The sequence below is a fragment of the Anabrus simplex genome, chromosome 5 (assembly GCF_040414725.1).
Source record: "Anabrus simplex isolate iqAnaSimp1 chromosome 5, ASM4041472v1, whole genome shotgun sequence".
Lineage (NCBI taxonomy): Eukaryota > Metazoa > Arthropoda > Insecta > Orthoptera > Tettigoniidae > Anabrus > Anabrus simplex.
The window spans coordinates 369314299-369336477 of record NC_090269.1 but is presented as its reverse complement, the minus strand read 5'-3'; the positions used below and the strand labels follow the sequence as shown (position 1 = coordinate 369336477).

At 37.5% G+C, this 22179-nt stretch overlaps 1 protein-coding gene across 1 annotated transcript in view; it reads right to left on the bottom strand.

Annotated features, from left to right (window-relative positions):
- Nucleotides 1-21114, bottom strand: part of Rme-8 (receptor mediated endocytosis 8) — a 397451-nt gene extending 376337 nt beyond the window's left edge. The window contains exons 1-3 of the mRNA XM_067147687.2: nucleotides 20839-21114; nucleotides 20658-20734; nucleotides 20279-20537 (exon numbers count right to left, since the gene is read on the bottom strand). Coding sequence (XP_067003788.2) covers nucleotides 20279-20537; nucleotides 20658-20734 — 336 coding nt within the window. The 5' untranslated portion in view covers nucleotides 20839-21114. The remainder of the gene's footprint in view (nucleotides 1-20278; nucleotides 20538-20657; nucleotides 20735-20838) is intronic.
- Nucleotides 21115-22179: the final 1065 nt, after the last annotated feature.

The following is a 22179-nucleotide window of genomic DNA, read 5'->3' as shown; positions in this document are numbered from 1 at the left end:
TGTAGATCAATTGCTTTGTTCAACAAAGTGCAAAGCAATCTGAAATAATGAAACAAGTAGTGTAATTAAAGCGCGTGGTACTGAATTATAATAAAAATTCAAAATTATTCTTACCTCCAATGCATTAAATCCATATCTGCTGCAACTCGATTCTCAGAACAGCTATTGTCAAAGTCAGAGTCGTCTGCATAATATTCATGATGAATAATACAGTAATAATAATAATAATAATAATAATAATAATAATAATAATAATAATAATAATAATAATAATAATAATAATAATGCCTGCTCGCTCAAGAAAAAATGTATCATGGAACAAACTAGAAACTAGAGGGCAGAAACTGTTTTCTTTTATGCTACATGTGCATTCTGGCATAAGTCATAATATAAAAATAGGGTTGGCCTAGTAGTTCTCAGCACATATAGCAAGAGGATTACTAATATTGACAGCCAAGAACGAAAGGGTAAAAACAAAATATTAAAATAAAACTTTGCCAGAGCATTTTGGTTAAGCCGGGTTTCAGTTAAGCGAAGCGAAGTTCGGTTAAGCGGGATTCTACCATATTTGGATTGATGCCTTCACGGCCCATTACTGTAGACAAGCTTTTGGGCTTTTGCTGTTCCCTTAGGGAATTCTTGCTCATGGACAGACAAGATTTTCTTCTGAAGGCGCAGAGCAACGTTCTCCGTGAAATGTAAAAAACTTCATCCTGTTTTCTGATATGGCAAAAGCCCGAAAGCTTATTAACGCGTCTAGCGTAGAATAAAAATGATTTTAGAATGCTTCCCAACACTTGCAAAAGATACACAGAGAAGAGATTTTCTTTCACTGGTTGAGAGTAATCACTAACACAACTATGAAGGACACATGAAATGCAAAATTCTGGGCTCGCCATTCTGACTGGTTGACAACAACTTTCATCCCTATTCCAAAGAAAACAACTGCTAAATCTCATGGAGATTATAGAATCATAAGCCTAATGAGCTATGTTCTCCAAATCTTCATAAAAGTGATACATGCAAGAATATACAGCAAATGTGAATCCTACATAGGCAGCACAAAGTTTTTTTTTTGTTTTTTTTTGCTAGTGGCTTTACGTCGCACCGACACAGATAAGTCTTATGGCGACAATGGGACAGGAAAGGCCTAGGAGTTGGAAGGAAGCGGCCATGGCCTTAATTAAAGTACAGCTCCAACATTTGCCTGGTGTGAAAATGGGAAACCATGGAAAACCATCTTCAGGGCTGCCGACAGTAGGATTCGAGCCCACTATCTCCCGGATGCAAGCTCACAGCCGCACGCTCCTAACTGCATGGCTGACTTGCCCGGTAGTTTGGTTTCTGTACTGGATTTGGCACCAAAGAGGCATTGCCGGGGATGGAAGTTTTGGTACAAAGATGCACAGATAAGTCTGTGGATGTATATGCATGTTTTACTGATTATGAAAAAGCTTTTGACCATGTGAAACATGAAATATTGCTGCAAATCCTATATGATATTGGTGTGGATGGTAGAGATATCTGAATTATTGTCAACCTGATTGGAATCAGACAGCATCAGTTAAGGTTGACAGCACAACGCTATTGAAATAAAGCAAAGAGTGAGGCAAGGCTGTGTTCCATTTCCACTCCTGTTCAATATTTACTCTGAAAGGGTATTTTCTGAAGCATTAGAAGGAAAACAGGAGAACATCCTTATTAATGGGATCATTCCCTGCAACTCACACACCACACATAACACTATCCTCCACCACAATAACACGCAGTTACCTACAATTGGCAGATGCCGCCCACCCTCGTCGGAGGGTCTGCCTTACAAGGGCTGCACTCGGCTAGTAATAGCCACACAAAATTATAATTATAATGGGATCATAATAAATCATCTGCAAAATGCAGATGATACTGTTCTGCTTGCAACAAGTGCTGAAGGTCTGCAGACTTTAATAAACTGTGTGGTTGAACACAGTGCTGCAGCAGGTCTACGTTTGAACATGAAAAAGATCAAAAGTAATGGTCATAAGCAAACATGTCATTCAATCTGTTAACTTGACAGTAGCTGGCACGTCACTGGAGCAAGTCCAGTGCTATCTCGGCAGCGTAGTTCCTGTTGAAATTAGGTCTTGGATTGAAGAGGCAAGGACTGCATTCAAGAGAATAAGCAAACTTGTAGTGGCAATAAGTGTACCTAAAACTAAAGTTGTAGTAAATAAAAATTTAGCAGGAGTAGTGAAGATCAATCTCAGTCTCCATTTACTTCAGTGTTATGTATTTTCTGTCTTATTTAATGGTGCTGTGACTTGGACCCTAACAGAGAACACCACCAAAATAGTTTGATTTTCTGAGATGTGGTGCTACCAATGCCTGCTCAGAATATCATATGTTGACAGAATACATAATACTGAAGTACTCCAATGCCTTAACAAAGAGCTAGAGGTCAATCACAAGTTCAAAAAGAAGAGGCCATATCATTCAAAATGATAAGTATAGACTCCTTCAGCTTATCCTACAACCTTGGTAAAATTGAGGGAAGGAGAAGTAGAGGAAGAAGGAGAATATCTTGGCTACAGAATCTATGAGAATGGTATGGACTCAGTACACCCACTCTTTTCTGAGTTGCTGAGAAAAAGAAACAGATCACCCTGATGACAGCCAAATATCCAATGAGGATATGGTACGAGAAGATTAAAAATTAAATTGATCGCAGATCCTGTACCCTCTCAAGATACCACTAATATGAAAATGGCATAGAACCAACAAGTTCAAGAAATTGTGATGATGTGGTAACTAAACAACAACAACAACAACAACAACAACAACAACAACAACAACAACAACAACAACAACAACAACAACAACAACAACAACAACAACAACAACAACAACAACAACAACAACAACAACAACAACAACAACAACAACAACAACAACAACAACAACAACAACAACAACAACAACAACAACAATAATAATAATAAATTCTGCAATTATTGTCAGTAAAGTATTTCTGTTTATATATTGTATTTCTATGTTTCTTACACTGCAAATATAAGTATGATTTTCTACGTGTACATTCATATTAGGTTCTAGAAATAAATTAATTACAATATGAGCAATGCCAGCCTGCAATCAGAGACATCAGAACATCCATCCTAAGAAGCACATTGTCTACAACAGCAGAACTGTCTTCCTAGAAACTATAACTTGGGCACTCAACAAATACAGTCATGATCCTGGAGTCTGTTGACAACAGTAAAGAATAAATTAAATTGGCTGAAAACCAAAATGAAGAGATTGACTTAAACATGCCCTCTATTAAGCAGAAACTTGCCCTAACAGAAAAATTACCTCAGTCTCTTGGGCATAAAATGTAATGTGGATCATTTTGGATGAAGTGAAAACTGTCAAAAGCAGAAACGGAAGCCAAAATATGCCCTTAAACAGAAATTGTTCAATCCTCCTAGTGGATCATTTAGCAACATTTTGACCTTTGTATACTTTCTCAGAGACAGAGTATGATAAAAGGACAGATACTGCATATGGCATATTAAGATACATTCATTCTTTCCCAGTCTTTATTTTGGGGATTAACTGCTGGATATTTCCTTCAACCAACTGGACTGACTGGACAATCCAATTTCTATACAATACTATACTTTACAAATAGCTATCTTCTCTGGAATTCATCACCTACTGTTCAGTAGTTCTCACTACAGGAAAAAGAAGTGGAGAAACGATCAAGTGCATATTGAAGATTCATTGAGATGTCGTCAGAAGTTTAAAGGAGCTATAAGAATTCACCCTATGACGGAATTATTTGGATATGTTCATTGTAATTTTCGAGGCTAAAGTTTTAATGGAAAGTCAAGCAATCGAGAGCAAGACCACTGGAATTGAGAAAACTCCATTTGACTGCTGGAGAATGTGTAGTACAGCATCAGCAACAAAACCTATTTTATGTATTCTGATAATGTTTGACTGAATGTTTACTCTACCAGTACGATTGCTGATCAGTTTAATGTATTCCAACGTGTTTTCGACTGTCTGGTATGAACAAAATGGAGAAAATACACTAATTTCTAGTACACCTTCAATAAATGGAAACCTGGCTTTAGCAGAAATCCATTTGAGACAGGTTTTATTGAATAATATTCAGACAGAATTAATATTTCTGTAGATATGTAGAAGTTTGTGAAAATGAAAAAAATTGTGAATATCTCCTTTATCATCATTTGCACGGTACAAACTCATGAAACATAAAAGATCAGAAATTATATTCTTCACAACTTTTATCCTGTACAGTTTCTCGATACAGCTAATATTAATGGACAAATTTACATTTCCTGGGTTGGTCCACTTAAGATTACTATGCCACTGTAAACTGATGGTTCATGTTTGTGGGTTACTGTAGTCACGTCCTAGTTCGTGAACCATGGGCAACGGCTGAGTGGCCTAGTAAGTGGTCCTGAGAGTCGGGATACCAGTTGCTATGGAATGGGAGTGGGCATCTCGGACATATTCTGAGTCGTGGCCCTCCTTGTGCTCAGGCGGCCAGGACTACACAATTCACCGGTGGTCCATAACCCGTTAGAGGAGAGATCCTCACTTGGACTATGTGCAAGTAGGGCAGCATCCTGCTTCATGAATTTACCGAGCTCAGAACACTTTAAGCAAGCCTCGGACCTATGGGAGTAATGGAGTCCCACTCCCATTTGACAGGCGAGGGACTCGTTGGAAACAACTTGGCGAACGAAATGGAATTCGATGGGGAGCTATCAATATTAATGGGGCTTATGGAAGAAAGAAGGTAGAACTTGCTGAGTCAGCAAAGAGGATGCATCTGGATGTGCTAGGAGTAAGTGATATTCGGGTAAGGGGAGATAAGGAGGAAGAGATAGGAGATTATAAAGTGTACTTGACGGGTGTTAGAAAGGGAAGGGCAGAGTCTGGGGTAGGGCTCTTTATCAGGAATACCATTGCACGCAACATAGTTTCTGTTAGGCATGTAAATGAGCGAATGATGTGGGTAGATTTGTCAGTGGGAGGAATTAGGACAAGAATTGTGTCCGTGTATTCACCATGTGAGGGTGCAGATGAGGATGAAGTTGACAAGTTTTATGAAGCATTGAGTGACATTGTGGTCAGGGTCAACAGCAAGGATAGAATAGTGTTAATGGGCGATTTCAATGCGAGAGTTGGGAATAGAACTGAAGGATACGAAAGGGTGATTGGTAAATGTGGGGAAGATATGGAAGCTAATGGGAATGGGAAGCGTTTGCTGGACTTCTGTGCTAGTATGGGTTTAGCTGTTACAAATACATTCTTCAAGCATAAGGCTATTCACCGCTACACATGGGAGGCTAGGGGTACCAGATCCATAATAGACTATATCTTAACAGGCTTTGAATTCAGGAAATCTTTTAGGAATGTACGAGTTTTTCGGGGATTTTTCGATGATACAGACCATTATCTGATCTGTAGTGAACTAAGTATCTCTAGGCCTAGGGTAGAGAAAGTGAAATCTGTCTGCAAACGAATAAGGGTAGAAAATCTCCAGGATGAGGAAATTAGACAGAAGTACATGGGTATGATTAGTGAGAAGTTTCGAACAGTAGACAGTAAGCAGGTTCAGGATATAGAAAGTGAATGGGTGGCATACAGGGATGCTGTAGTAGAAACAGCAAGGGAATGCCTAGGAACAACTGTGTGTAAAGATGGGAAAAGGCGAACATCTTGGTGGAATGATGAAGTGAGAGCAGCCTGTAAACGTAAAAAGAAGGCTTATCAGAAATGGCTCCAAACAAGGGCCGAGGCAGACAGAGATTTGTACGTAGATGAAAGAAACAGAGCGAAACAAATAGTTGTTGAATCCAAAAAGAAGTCGTGGGAAGATTTTGGTAATAACCTGGAAAGGCTAGGTCAAGCAGCAGGGAAACCTTTCTGGACAGTAATAAAGAATCTTAGGAAGGGAGGGAAAAAGGAAATGAACAGTGTTTTGAGTAATTCAGGTGAACTCATAACAGATCCCAGGGAATCACTGGAGAGGTGGAGGGAATATTTTGAACATCTTCTCAATGTAAAAGGAAATCATCCTGGTGGTGTTGCAAACAGTCAAGCTTATGGGGAGGAGGAAAATGATGTTGGTGAAATTATGCTTGAGGAAGTGGAAAGGATGGTAAATAAACTCCATTGTCATAAGGCAGCAGGTATAGATGAAATTAGACCTGAAATGGTGAAGTATAGTGGGAAGACAGGGATGAAATGGCTTCATAGAGTAGTAAAATTAGCGTGGAGTGCTGGTAAGGTACCTTCAGATTGGACAAAAGCAGTAATTACACCAATCTATAGGCAAGAGCACAGGAAGGATTGCAACAGCTATCGAGGTATCTCATTGATTAGTATACCAGGCAAAGTATTCACAGGCATCTTGGAAGGGAGGGTGCGATCAGTCGTTGAGAGGAAGTTGGATGAAAACCAGTGTGGTTTCAGACCACAGAGAGGCTGTCAGGATCAGATTTTCAGTATGCGCCAGGTAATTGAAAAATGCTACGAGAGGAATAGGCAGTTGTGTTTATGTTTCGTAGATCTAGAGAAAGCATATGACAGGGTACCGAGGGAAAAGATGTTCGCTATACTGGGGGACTATGGAATTAAAGGTAGATTATTAAAATCAATCAAAGGCATTTATGTTGACAATTGGGCTTCAGTGAGAATTGATGGTAGAATGAGTTCTTGGTTCAGGGTACTTACAGGAGTTAGACAAGGCTGTAATCTTTCACCTTTGCTGTTTGTAGTTTACATGGATCATATGCTGAAAGGTATAAAATGGCAGGGAGGGATTCAGTTAGGTGGAAATGTAGTAAGCAGCCTGGCCTATGCTGACGACTTGGTCTTAATGGCAGACTGTGCCAAAAGCCTGCAGTCTAACATCTTGGAACTTGAAAATAGGTGCAATGAGTATGGTATGAAAATTAGCCTCTCGAAGACTAAATTGATGTCAGTAGGTAAGAAATCCGACAGAATTGAATGTCAGATTGGTGATACAAAGCTAGAACAGGTCGGTAATTTCAAGTATTTAGGTTGTGTGTTTTCCCAGGATGGTAATATAGTAAGTGAGATTGAATCAAGGTGTAGTAAAGCTAATGCAGTGAGCTCGCAGTTGCGATCAGCAGTATTCTGTAAGAAGGAAGTCAGCTCCCAGACAAAACTATCTTTACATCGGTCTGTTTTCAGACCAACTTTGCTTTATGGGAGCGAAAGCTGGGTGGACTCAGGATATCTTATTCATAAGTTAGAAGTAACAGACATGAAAGTAGCAAGAATGATTGCTGGTACAAACAGGTGGGAACAATGGCAGGAGGGAACTCGGAATGAGGAGATAAAGGCTAATTTAGGAATGAACTCGATGGATGAAGCTGTACGCATAAACCGGCTTCGGTGGTGGGGTCATGTGAGGCGAATGGAGGAGGATAGGTTACCTAGGAGAATAATGGACTCTGTTATGGAGGGTAAGAGAAGTAGAGGGAGACCAAGACGACGATGGTTAGACTCTGTTTCTAACGATTTAAAGATAAGAGGTATAGAACTAAATGAGGCCACAACACTAGTTGCAAATCGAGGATTGTGGCGACGTTTAGTAAACTCTCAGAGGCTTGCAGACTGAACGCTGAAAGGCATAACAGTCTATAATGATAATGTATGTATGTATGTATGTATGTAAACTGATCAAATAATATACTGTAAATAGCATATAGCTATTCCTACACTTACATATAGAGTTTTAAGAAATTTCCCGTGATTTTATAACAAACAAAACAAACATTGAATTGAACTTCTTTTCAATATATGTATACCTAATCTGAGATAAAAACCGAGTATGAGCCTAATGTTTGAAGTGTACAAACATAATTATAATTAGCAAAATTACCTATAATTGTATTTATATAGATAAGCCTAAGAGAAATTTCAAGTTATAGATGAGTATCAACATCTGACCCAGTACCTCATCAGTGATTAAATAACTTTCTGAATGTTTATCTTAAGTAAATATATGAGTAATATGTTTGTGTATTTTAGCCTTACCAAATACTGACAAGGAACACTCATCAACTCTTACAAATTGATGAAATGGTGAGTAGTACTGTTTCACATTCAGAAAGAGACTGCACTTTAAAATAATTCTTGGAAGGAAGTGGCTGTGGCCTTAATTAAGGTACAGCCCCGGCATTTGCCTGGTGTGAAAATGAGACACCACGGAAAACCATCTTCAGGGCTGCCGATAATGGGGCTCGAATCCACTATCTCCCGATTACTGGATACTGGCCACACTTAAGCGACTGCAGCTATCGAGCTTGGTTTAAAATAATTTGATGCTGGTTTTCACTTAACACAGATAGCAAACATTAAAAATAAAGCATTCAAATGCTGGTGAGCAGCAGCTGGTTTTCATCCTTTACCAGCACTACTGACACTGTGCAGTGCTGCTAAGAGTGGGAGGGAACAGGCAGACAGGCAGGCAGGCAGGCAGGCAGGCAGGCCAAAACTGCCAAGACATTCAGAATTTTTACTTATTGAATCAATATGCACCGTATACGACTTATCATATCAGAATTCCTCATAATTAGGGCACCACCCTCACAGATGTGCAGGCTGCCTGCACAGGGTCCACTCGAAAGACCTGCACCAGATCTCCCTGAAGGCCACGTCATTCTTTTTTTTTTTTTTTTTTTGTCATACTACTATAAGTAAGCATTCCCACTGGATGTGTCCCAATTGGAATGTATATGATGATGATGATGATGATGATGATGATAATCAGGGAAAGGATTTAACATGTACTAATAATTATTGAAATATGTACATATATATTTAGTTATTTCTAATGAAATATGGAATTATATATGGACTTAAAATTACACATATAACATTAATTTCTATTTAATATCAAAGTTCAAAGAAGCTAAACAAAGTAGATCTACATACAACATAATGTTGCACTTCTCATTTTAATATATGTGAAGAACACACAATCTTTTATTCTCTGTTACCAAAACAATGGATTACAAAATGTTCTTTTAAGTGCTGGAAAGTGAATCTTCTCCTATTATCTCTAAGGACAGATTTATATTGACTGAAACTGTGTTCAACATCGGAAGAAGTAATGGGGGCATAATTCAACTTCACAATATCTGCTGTGGTTAAATCCAATGTTAATTTTACACTTAAATCTCCACACAGTATTGCAGCAACCTTTGTCATTTCTTCATATCCAGGGTTCTTTGAGAGTACAGTGGCCATCTTCATGTTTGCTACATTTGGAACTTTACCTGTACCACAATTTAGTTGTTCCACAGTTTTATTCACAATTCCACATCTTTCAGAAAGTGAGAGATGCGAGTTTTGGAGCTTTCTCATTTTTGTGATGCATTAAAAATTATGCTGAATGTAACATAAGTCATTTCTCATACTTGTATCGCAGACAACTGTTTTCGCGGCTTCAACTGAGGCTGCATCTTCAGAGTCCATGACATGCAGAACGTACTTAATACAGCCTATATATTCAACATAATATTCAACCGCTTACAGCCACGTACCCCACCTAGTTAGAATCAGGTTAGGCGGCAATGGAATCTCTGGGTACATTTCTTTTAAAATATGAACTCTTCCGTAGGCTTTGAGAAAAACTTTTTTCACTGAGTAAATCAATAAATCTACTTTGGGGTAACTGCCAAATACCACTTCTGCCACACGATGAAAGGCATGTGCTACACATGTTAAACGAGTCATCTTAGAATATACAACACACAATGCTTCTCCGGCTTTTATCATATAAGGTGTGGCATCGCTAAAAAAGTAACACTTTATTATACTTAACGCCCTGTGGCCAGAGGATACCCATAGCCTCATTGAGCAGTTTTGCTATAGTTTTGTTATCGCACTTTTCTAGAACATCACAGTGTAAGAGAATCCATTTACAATAATCTTCGCTTAACAAACCAATGATTACGTTGCCAATTAGCCTGCCTTCTTTGTCTGTTGTCTCATCAATGGAAACCCAAATTTGACCGTTTTTAATCTCTTGCCATATCTTCCGAACAGTTTCATCATATATGGCTGAACAGTACGTTTTCTGAACATTGACTCATCCGGGATGGATCGTTCAGTATATTTCTTGAGGAATTCCCGGAAGCACTGATTATTCAGTTTGAAGAGAGGTATGTCAGCAGAGCTGAGAGCCTGGCAGAGATCGGTGTTCAACTCGGACGTTACACTGGAAGTTGCTGGTTGTGTCAGAAACAACCATCTCTGCTGGGAATCTCGTTGTCTGTTAGCCCGGTGTTTATTGGTTGAAACGTGCTGTTGCACAAGGAACCTTTGAGTAGATGTCACTGTACAATGACACAAATTACAAAATAATATCTTACTGTCAGTTGATAAACCATCTTCTTTAAATTCTGATATGTAACTTTTCAATTTTTAACTGGTTGACTGAGCTACTTTAGGCATATTGTAACAACGTTTATGTCTTCAATGAATATCAACATACAACTGCACACACTGAACGTACAAGAACACTATGATCCGTCTCACTGCTAATTCAAACTGTGAATAACTGGTAGTGAACTAGATAGAGTTATGAAGCAATCAAAGGGAATTCCCGAATTACGAACTAATCCGAAAACCATTAGCACATCGTCGATGAATGAGATTTCCCTAGTTACGAAATGATGGCACAGACACATTCAATGTTATGTAATGCAGCTTATCAGAGCTGTAAGTGTGATTCAGATAGTCATGGTACTGACCGGCTGATCTCCACCACTTCCGGGCTCAACCTCTCTCTTTCTTCGCACCGCTTATCAGCTTATTTTATTAGCCCAGACATGGGCAGACGTGATAATGATCTGCACACCAGTCAAAATATTAATTTTTCGAATATAGATTTTTAATTTATTTCTCCATTATTGAGAGGACTGCTATTTATTATAATTTAATACTTTCTTAGCTGAAATATGGACTATATTGATTTTAATGACAAAGAATATGGAACATACGTGCTAAACTCCAAAATATGGAAAAATATGGAAAATGAATATTCCATTTTTCAACTCCACACGTCATGATTCGTAAAGATAATGCAAAAATATAATTAATGTTAGCTTCCTAAAGAGATATGTATTTACATATAAATCCGTTCCCTGATAATAATAATAATAAAAATAATAATAACAACAACAGCTTTAATGCCTCGATAATCTGATGTTCCTTAAAAGCAGAGACTTAGGAAAAGAAGAAACTCTGTTAACAATGGGCAAGTAGTTATTGTGGTGGGATCTGATTAGCTCAGTGGCTTAGCTGCTGGCTTACCACTCAGAAAGCTGAGTTTCAAGTCCTGGTTAATCCTGGGTTGAGATTTTCATCTCAAAAATCACGTTGCATCAAGGAGGGCATCCAGCCTTAAATCCCTGGCCAAAATCAAAAGGAGTCTGGGTGGTTCCAGTGACTTCAGAATTAACTGTAATAAGTTTATATCTATTATTATTATTATTATTATTATTATTATTATTATTATTATTATTATTATTATTATTATTATTATTATTAAAGTAAACCATGCAAGAGGGAAGGAAAACGTAGAGTAGAGGATAGGAAGAGTGAGATTAAATAGGATTACGAGAGGGGTGAAAGGGAGGAGGAAGTAAGTTCTGCAACTCTCAGGGTTGCTGATTTTACTGAAGCAGCTGATTCACGGATGAACTGCAGACAATAAAAGTAGAGCTGAAATCTGTTATAATGACCCTGAAGAGACCACCAATCAGATACCTGTAGTTGAGGATATAATGCACACTGCTGACCATACTAAATGCTACATGTGGTCAACCGTTATCCTCCCTGAGAGTTGCAGAACTTACTTCCTCCTCCCTTTCACCCCTCTCGTAATCCTATTTAATCTCACTCTTCCTATCCTCTACTCTACGTTTTCCTTCCCTCTTACCCCTCATCTGTAACATTTCCCTGTTCCATATCGTGAAAGAGAATCTGCCACCTGGGCAACAGCTCTAAATGTAGATCAGTGGTGACTGACTGATCATAAAAATCTTCTAGAGCTATGTTCTGCAACCTCCACCTCCTTTTCGCAACACATCTTAAAATTCTCACGACTCAACACAGCAATCAAAATAATGATGTCTGCAACATCAGTCCATAGATTGGTTGGATACAGCTTTCCATGCCACCCTATCCTGTTCTAACCTTTTCATTTCTTATCCTACCATCTGCTATCAAAATATTCTAATTGCATCACCTCATTATTAAAAAGAAATAAGCATGTACCTTTACTACCATAAATAAAAATTTGAAAACAATACAGACATGAAGAAAAGACTCTTCTATTACTATTAAAGTAAACAATTCAAGGTTACTTTGTGCCAATTTTACTGAAGCAGCTGATTCATGGATGAATCCAAGACAATAAAAGTACAACCAAAATCTGTTATAACAACTCCGAAGAGACCGCCAATCAACAGTTGTTTTAAGCGATAGTCTCGCAAAGAGTTCTTCTTTCTTTTTGCTAAAAATTTCATATCTGCAGGTTATAGGATACACACTTACATGGAATTAAGAGAATTAAGTTAAAACTTTATAAAAACCATATCGGTAACTGAAATAAGTACAGTATTAGTGGAGTGGGACTGCAAGGAATTTCACTGGTTTTTGCTTGAAGAGCAAGTCCATTGATCAGCACATTATTTGTTCTCTCCTGCTTAAACCATCCAAGTAAAGATTCTTCAATATCTTTGTGCTCAGATGATATGGCCCGCTTGATTTTTAAAGAATTTTCTTTGAAAAGAGATTATATTTTCTCTCTGTCATTCCAAATTACAGAAATCATTCCTTCCCAATGCTGGTATTTATTTCCCCATTTTATAATCGCAATATTATGTGTGACATATCTTCAATATTAGACATTTTCCTTTTATTTTGAGCCATCTTCATAGCGATGCTTGCTTTGACTATTTAAGAGACAGACTGATTTGAAATCTACAATAAGTGTTACATTGTTGTCAGCAAATCCCCAAAAGTGTAACAAATAAAAAATCAACACTGGACGTTACAGACAATTCATTTATCTAAAAATGTGATCAAACTACATCATTTTTTTATGATGTCATAATAAGCAATGTCGCACTACGCAAATTTTTAAATACAGTGTTTATATAGGATTTAGACAGGACTGTTAGACTTCGCTGTTACATCCAACATGCCGTTAAAAGCAATGTTGCAATAAACAGGTTTGACTGTAATTTCTTTACTGACTGATTCAAAGTTTTAACTGCAGTCAAAACAAAAACAAAAAAAGCCTGATTCACAAAAGATAAGTATTTAGCAAAAAAGAGCAATTACACATCAATTGCCATTTTGGAAATAATTGCATAACTTTTCCTTATTACTAACCAAATTTGGCAGTTCAAAAAATTTTAATTTCAATGTTCTATCTGTTTCTAATTTTTTTTTTTTTCTATCTGCTTTACGTCGCGCCAACACAGATAGGTCTTTTGGTGACAATGGGATAGAAAAGGCCTAGGAGTTGGAAGGAAGCGGCCGTGGCCTTAAGGTACAGCCTCAGCATTTGCCTGGTGTGAAAATGTGAAACCATGGAAAACCATCTTCTGGGCTACCGACAGTGGGATTCGAACCCGCTATCTCTAAATATACTACTCATGTATATTAATCACATATGATACACAATGAACAGATCACAAATCCAGCTGAAATCTTCAATACTCTCTCCAAAATCAATCAATCAATCAATCAATACTGATCTGCATTTAGGGCAGCCACCCAGGTGGCAGATACCCTATCTCTCGTTTACCTAGCCTCGTCTTGATTGATTTTAAAGAAATTGGAAATTTATTGAACATCCCTTGGTAAGTTATTCCAATCCCTTACACCCTTTCCTATAAACTAATATTTGCCCCAATTTGTCCTCTTGAATTCCAACTTTATCTTCATATTGTGATCTTACCTACTTTTAAAGACACCACTCAAATTTATTCGTCTATTAATGTCATTCCAAGTCATATCTCCAATGACAGCTTGGTACATACCACTTATAAAACCAATATAGTTGGTTCCTGAGAAATTTATGACTGTATGACTACTTTCTGCTGATAAAAAAGTGGTAGTGAGCCTCATTAAAGTACATTTTGAAGTCTCGTAGGAGCTCGTCTTCTTTCTCCTAAATCTTCCCAGCCCAAACTTTGCATTTTGTAACACTACTCTTTTGTCGAAAATCACCCAGAACAAATTGAGCTGATTTACTTAGGATTTCTTCCACTTCTTGAATCAAGTAATCCTGGTGAGAGTCCCATACACTGGAACCACTCTATTTGGGGTCTTACCAGACTCTTGTATGCCCTCTCCTTTACATCCTTACTACAACCCCTAAACACCCTCAGAACCATGTGCAAGGATCTGTACCCTTTATTTACAATCCCATTTATGCGATTACCCCAATGAAGATCTTTCCTTATAATTATTAACAGCTACAGTGATTCCCATAAGGAATTTTCACCCCATCAACGCAGTAATTAAAACCGAGAGGACTTTTCCTATTTTAAATCACAACCTGACTTTTAATCCTGTCCGCAAAAAACCTTATCTGTGATTCCACTTCTCTACTCATATCATTTATATATATATAAGAAAATATAAAGGTCCAAATAATAATTCTGAAGCTTCTGCGAGATTTAAAAATGTACTTTAATGAGGCTCATTTCATAAATTTCTCAGGCAACCTTTTACAATCTGTTGTATTCACAAATCACAAGTATTTTTGTCCTTGTCTATAACTTTTCTATTTAACTCACTGCAGTGAATGAAAATATCAGAAAGTTATTCCAGATCCGATGCCCATCCATTGCCTGCAAATAATTCTACATATGCAATATCCTTCAATAGTATAAATGTACTAAGTTAAAAAACCATTCTAGCAAACTCTTTTCCTTTTCATGAGTATCACTGAAGCCTCCATGCCTCAGGTGGCAGCCTCTCACCGCTGAGTTCCGTTGTTCAAATCCCGGTCACTCCATGTGAGATTTGTGCTGGACAAAGCAGAGGTGGGACAGATTTTTCTCCAGGTACTCCAGTTTTCTCTGTCATCTTTCATTCCAGCAACACTCTCCAATATCATTTTATTTTCATCTGTCAGTCATTAATCATTGCCCCAGAGGAATAAGACAGGCTTCGGCAGCTGGCACAATTCCAATCCTCATCACGAGATGGGGTCTCCATTCATTCCATTCCTGACCCGGTCGAATAACTGGTAACAGGCTGTGGATTTTCATGAGAACCTCTGTATTTTCCATTGAGGAGACCATACTGCCCATGCTTTCATTACAGTGAAAATGACTGATTGTAGAGCAAGAGTATAAAGAATCTTCTTATTCTTCGGTCAACATTTGCAACACGATCTAATTAAGATTGTTTTATTAAAGAGAAGCTTTAAATAGAAAAACTACAAAGGCAATAAAATAAATTTAAGAATTACTTTACAACTGGACACACAAAATTTTCTGATGTTTGGAAATTAATGAAACGTGTTCAGGTAAATGACGCTGTAGGCCCTATTCAAGAAATTATACAACAGATGTACTGAGCCAGGAAGCCTTGTAAGACAGGCGTCATCCACTTATAACGGATTCGGACTGAACATACTACACCCACAACTTCTCTGTTCATGTTTGATTATGCCGATGTATGTTATAGTCACATCGCCAAGGAAGACCATGCTATGGAAAAGATACATTATAACTGTGCGTGTGTGAGACAATTCAGAAGAGGCACATGCCTGTATGAAATAATGTGGCTAATGTTGATTCACTAGTGGGAAATATTTACGTGAAAACTTCAAATGCATGCATCATTGATCGACATGTTTCTTACAAGGAGATTATGTTTTACTTTGACAAACTGGTCTTGTTTGAGAAGCAGTGTAATATTGTGGTAACAATCATGTTCAAGTTTCAGATATGCTTCTGTGAAACCAACCAAGTGGATATGTGCACCAACAAGAGGATGAAAGGGATGATGCAGTAAACCAAGCCTTGAAAGATGCCAACAGGACGATATACTTTATCCCATACCATATGACCAAATGCAGCCATCCTAAGTTAAGTAGTCATTTCTGTACTTTCATTATTTCTTTGTTATTTGTGTGTCTTATTTTTAGGTACAAGATTCTTTTCAGATTTTCAGAGTTAATTTATCATATGTTACGAATTTCATTATGGTCCGTACTGACAATTTATCACTATCAAATGGTAGGAAGGGTCCACCTATTCAATACTATCAGTTTGTATACTGTCTTATAAAACTGGGACTAGTTTCGACCCCATATATATTGGGTCATCTTCAGCCACACTCCAACTGGAAGACATAAGCACTCATATAACCAATAATGATATAAACACTGATATGACACTATTTATAGTCTTAATTTAAACCACTGATGAAGTCTGAATAACATATCTACACTTTAAACTATTAGGCCCCTTTAAAAAACAATCATCATAATCATCATCAGAAGGGTACAAAAAAGAAAGACTCTCTAGGCCTTATGAACCTAATACCGTCAGGATCAGAAGAGAAAAATAGTTGACCAAGGAACGTCAGATATGAAAAAGGAAAGTGAGGAGCCTGGCACAAGTGAGTGGAAGCGTGTCGGCCTTAATTAGGAGATGCCCCGTGGTGACCATGTTGAGAGCCGCCTCTTATGACAGGTAATACATACTATGAATGTATTCTACCACCGCCTCCCATACAGGTAAGTGGCTCATGCAGGAATATAATTTAACTTGTTCCTTTTCAATGGCAAGTACATCTGTACTTGTGTATACAAATCGGAAATATGTTTCTGCCACTTGATTTATTTCAACTGTGACATTCAAAATTAACATTACATGTGTCAGAGTGCCTTACAGGTCCTGTTATCATCTGAAGACCATATCTCCAATGCAGGCCCTATATGTTGCATTCACAGTTATTGTTTTTCACAGAGCAAATAGCTGATCAGTGACAGGTATGTCTTATTAGGATTTTGGCAAGTTTTTCTTGACAGAGGAGATGATGAAGGCTCAGAAACATATAATAATTTACTGATCAACTGTACAGAGATTCTGATTTTATCAAGACAAAATGTTTAAAAAATGAAACATTTGAGGGGTGTAGAAGCAAAACTCTCATTCTCCATTTTTTTCCATATTGAGTTTTGTGTGAAGGCATGTTCACTACCATGATGGGCATCATTTCCAATGAAACACTTGTAGCAAAACTAACATTTTACTTGTATAAAATCATTCTGAAATTCAGGGTTAGTTGCAAAACTCACATTATCCACTTCCCAGCACGAAGCAAAAGTCACACTCTCCGGTTACACCAATCATGTTGCTACACTTGTTTCCGGGTGTATTGTAGGTATCCCATGTTTACATTAGGTTACAGATTATGTCATATTTTTAGGTGAAAGCTTCATCAGTACATCAGTTGTTGAATTAAGATAAATAGTTCCCCAAAATAAGGGTTATAAATACGAGAAAGTGTGAAACCATGTTCTCCAGAGGGAAAGAGGTCAGAAGAGGAGTAGAGATCAATCTAACTGGAAAAGAAACAAGGCTAAACAAATGAGGTGAGTTGGATGTACACATTCTTGCTCTGGAGGTGGAGTATTAAGAGAAGGTTTCACTATTCCAAGTTTTCGTATTTACATGTTTTGAATTTGTTTTCTTCCAGATATTCTGCAAAGAGGTTACCAAAGTTTCCAGAGTGCAAAGAGGTTACCAAAGTTTCCAGAGTGCAAACACAGTCAGGGAGCCTTCTTATGTCGTACAATTGGAGCTCAAGACCTTCGCAGATTTCATGAGAGATTCTATTTTCATAACGGCAAAGTTTCCCAAGACAACTATGTTTTAAAATTTATAAGAGTCTGTAGGCATGAAAAGAAAGAGGCCCACCATACGAAGATACAATATTCAGTCTTGCAGGACAAAATATTTGATTCCAAACCATAAGGGAGACAGAATTCCTTTTATAAACGCATTGTAGATGGAAATGCAGATGTCAATGAGGATGAACAAGAAGACAATGTTCTTCATTGCCAGCCACAGGAAGAAGCTCAGCATCTGTTCATTTAAATAGTTTAAGAACTTTTAGTGTATCTATTCCGCTAGGACATTAAGTGATTCTGAACCGATTTGATTTGTCGGAATGTAAGTCATTCATGTTAACATCTTGAGGTACAGTACTATAATTCCGTTTTAATAAACATGTACAGTATTATCAATATGCATTACTGTTTAATAAACTGTATTTTTATTATTATTCTCCATCGAGCTTGATAGCTGCAGTCGCTTAAGTCCGGCCAGTTCCAGTAATCGGGAGATAGTGGGTTCGAACCCCACTGTCGGCAGTCCTGAAGATGGTTTTCCGTGGTTTCCCATTTTCACACCAGGCAAATGCTGGGGCTGTACCTTAAGTAAGGCCACAGCCGCTTCCTTCCCATTCCTAGGCCTTTCCTATCCCATCGCCACCATAAGACCTATCTGTGTTGGTGCGACATAAAGCAAAATAGCAACAAAAAAAAAAAATTCTTTCCTCCAAGTGTCCATTTTTCTTTTATTTATTTTCTTCTGTTCACTGTCTGAATCCTGTTTATTAGCTTCATATAGCCTACTGAACATAAGATTATCCACAGCCTTGTGATGCATAACTCGCATTATCCAAATACGTGGAGCAAAACTCACATTCTCCAAACTTAAAATGTAATTTGCCGTCTTCACATTTACTTTACAAGAAAAGATGCTCCCTGGCATTTATTATCACATTCAAGATGTAAACAGAAATGTATAAAGCAAGATTCGTCTAGGTGTACACATTTGACAGTTTTTTCCGCTTTGCCGAAAATCATGAAAAGTGGACAAGATGAGTTTTGCTTCTACATCCCTCATTTCTAAGAATTTGGATGCAAATTCTCTTTCCTTATGACCACCAATGTATGTAAGTTAAATATCATCATAAAGTACTTGATACTAGCAAAAATGGAAAGTGTAACTCAAATGTTGCTGGCTGAGAAAAGCCATTTAAACATTTCAAGCATTCATAAGCTATAAAGTAAGGAACTAATCACATTTCGAGGTGCTTTTTCAAGAGAAATAATTGTGTAAGTCAGAATATATTAAAAGAGTATGTCTATAATTATGTACCATACATAACTTATTTTAATTTTCTTTAGTCAAATTATGCTAATTTCACTTTGGTTCCTCAAAAACTACTGAATATATCAAACAGCATTCAAAGCACCAGTAAATATGATTAAGAAGACCAAGAACTTGATTAGTATCTTCCATTCTCCTGCAGAAGAATTAAGAAGAGTAAGAAAAATAGCATCTTCCATTCTACTGCAGAATAATAGTCATCCATAGATATAAAGTATATCAATAACCATAGCTAACTGTGTACAGTCTGTCATTTGTCAAGTTTGGGTCACCATAATGTACAAAAGGTTCCTTTTGAATGAATCCTTACAAACTGGACAAATTACAAATGGAAGTAACTTAGAAAACACATAAAAACCAATGCTAAAACAAGCTTGTTGATTAAAGTTAGCACTAAGATCTTTGGATCTTGACCAAGATCTTGTTTACTTTTGGATTTAACCCTGACAGTAACACCATACGTTTATCTGACGTGTTGTGCGAATGAATGCCATCTATTCCTCTTAAGGAGGGGAGAGTTATCCCCTCCACCATCTCTATTCCTTATTCATTCCATTTGGTAACTTTAATGTAACTTTAAATAATAGGCTTTGAGTGACACGTCTTCGAAACGTGTGGTGTAACTAAAGCGATATTTATAGACGTGTTACTGTCAGGGTTAATAATCACAGCACAGTTGTTTTATTCTGAATCGCCTACCAGGATTAATTCTACATGAAGTTACACTGTCTGCAATATGATGTCCAGGGCTATTGTTGAATTCCACTAACTGACCATACATGAAATAAGGAAACTTAGCCTATAGGCTATGATAGGCCCTATGTCAACACGAGCTTGTCAAAGTTCTCACGTCCCTACCTTCTAATGACCTGACTGGAATAAATACATAACTGATAATTACAGTCAGGTCCTATAACTTTTGTACACTTTTGCACAGGGTTAAGAAAATCAGTTAAAATTACCAGAAGACAATTGTGTATACCTACCAAAATATAACTTCAACTCACCAGAGTCTCCTTTCGCTTTTGCACAGCAAATCTGCATTTAAGAGCATCTGTCAACAGCTGTGCTCTGTGTTCTGATGAGAATTTCATGGTGTCATTTTTCTTGAGATTCATCACTGTGAATTCATTGTTCTGTTGACATGACACTTTTCCACTGGGCATTAAACTTATATCACTATATGGCCACTTATTAGTGACTTCAAGAGAATTTGGATTGTATGTTGTTATACCCATGGTTCCAACAGAAAATATTCTCTTATATCTGTAAGAGAAATAAAGGTATATTACACACACACACACGCGAAAAAAAATTACACAACACAGTCAAGTTCACTTTTTGATACAACAAAAGGAACCTTATACTCAGCAACAGTACACTTACTTTCCTTTCCATGAATGTTTGGTAACAAGGAAGCATGCCACATCTTCGTTGCCTTCCAAGGGAATCATTTTAAGCATCTGCAAAACACAACAGAGAACTATTCCAGTAAACCATCAATTATTTTGGTAAAAATAATTAATATTTGACTACTCCAGTTTGAAAACATATTTAAAACAATCACCTGTCACTGTCAAAGGTTAATGCTAAGACACACTATAACAACTACAAAACTTTACGTTTAGCAACATGTAGGCGTATACAGTAATTGGAGTGTCAAATGTCAAGAGCATCGCCATATAATTCCGCGGTTAACGAATCTCAGCTTCATTAAGCGCCGCCATGCTCCGTAGGATACTGTCAACTAACATTACATATCTCACAAGTCATGTGAAAGATTCGGAAACTTTCATGTAACAGACAAATGTCTGTACAAGAACAACATGTACGTCACGCAATACACTCCGGTACCGCCATTAAGCTGGGGGTGTTTTGTAGGAGTCAGCTGTTCAGCACCTCACAGGTTAGCCAATCCTTGGCTGTGTTACTGTCATGCAACTCAAGGACACAGACAAAATACTGTAGCAAATTGATGAGATAATTCTCATAGAATAAACTTTTGCAGTCCGAGCGTAAGGATGTTTTTTATGAGTCACATTACACTTTGCAGCTTGTCTGATCAGTTTTGTAAACAAAATAGTAATATAACTGCATTGTGAAGAGCTGCTTGCCCTGCATGCTTCATTGGTCCATAGTTACAGAAAAACGCTTGAAACATCTACCGAGTCCCATGAGCAAAAAGGTAAAAAACCGAAAAATGTTCAGGACGTTATGACCTATTTTAGTACTGTACCGGTATTTTACAGAAAAAAAGAATAGCTGATCTGATTTTCGATGTTCACGTCCATTACAAAGAACAGGCTATTTGAATAATAGGCTGTATTGTGACTGTTCATTAAGAAATATTATGTAACTCTTTTGGACGTAAAAAGACAAGCATTATTGTTTAGTGTTCCCAGTAGGCCTACTACATTCTTCCCTCTAGCTTACTTTCTTGCTATCTATTTGTTTTACCTCGCATCGATACCGGCGACGATAGCATTGGGAAGGAAGCGACCGTAGCCTTAATGAGGAATAGCCCCAGCATTTTCTTGATGTGAAAGTGTGAAACCATAGAAAACTCCTCGGCAGCCCTGAAGATGGTTCAACGTTGAGATAAAGATAGCTCAGCCGTAGAGTACCTACTTCAATGAAATTATTATGAGCAGAATAAAATCCTAATTGGCAGTGGCGGCTGGTGGTAATTGAAGCTGGATGTTGCACCAACATTTTCAGTGTCACATTTTTATAGCTTACAGAAATAACAAGAAACTCTATTATCGTAAAGTAAAGAACTACATTCCTACTAAAACGGTAATTACAACCCAGGAAATAAGAGGCTAATTATACACTATACCTACAGTTACGCTTAATAATAATGTTATTGCCTTGACGTCCCACTAACGACTTTTTACGGTTTTCGGAG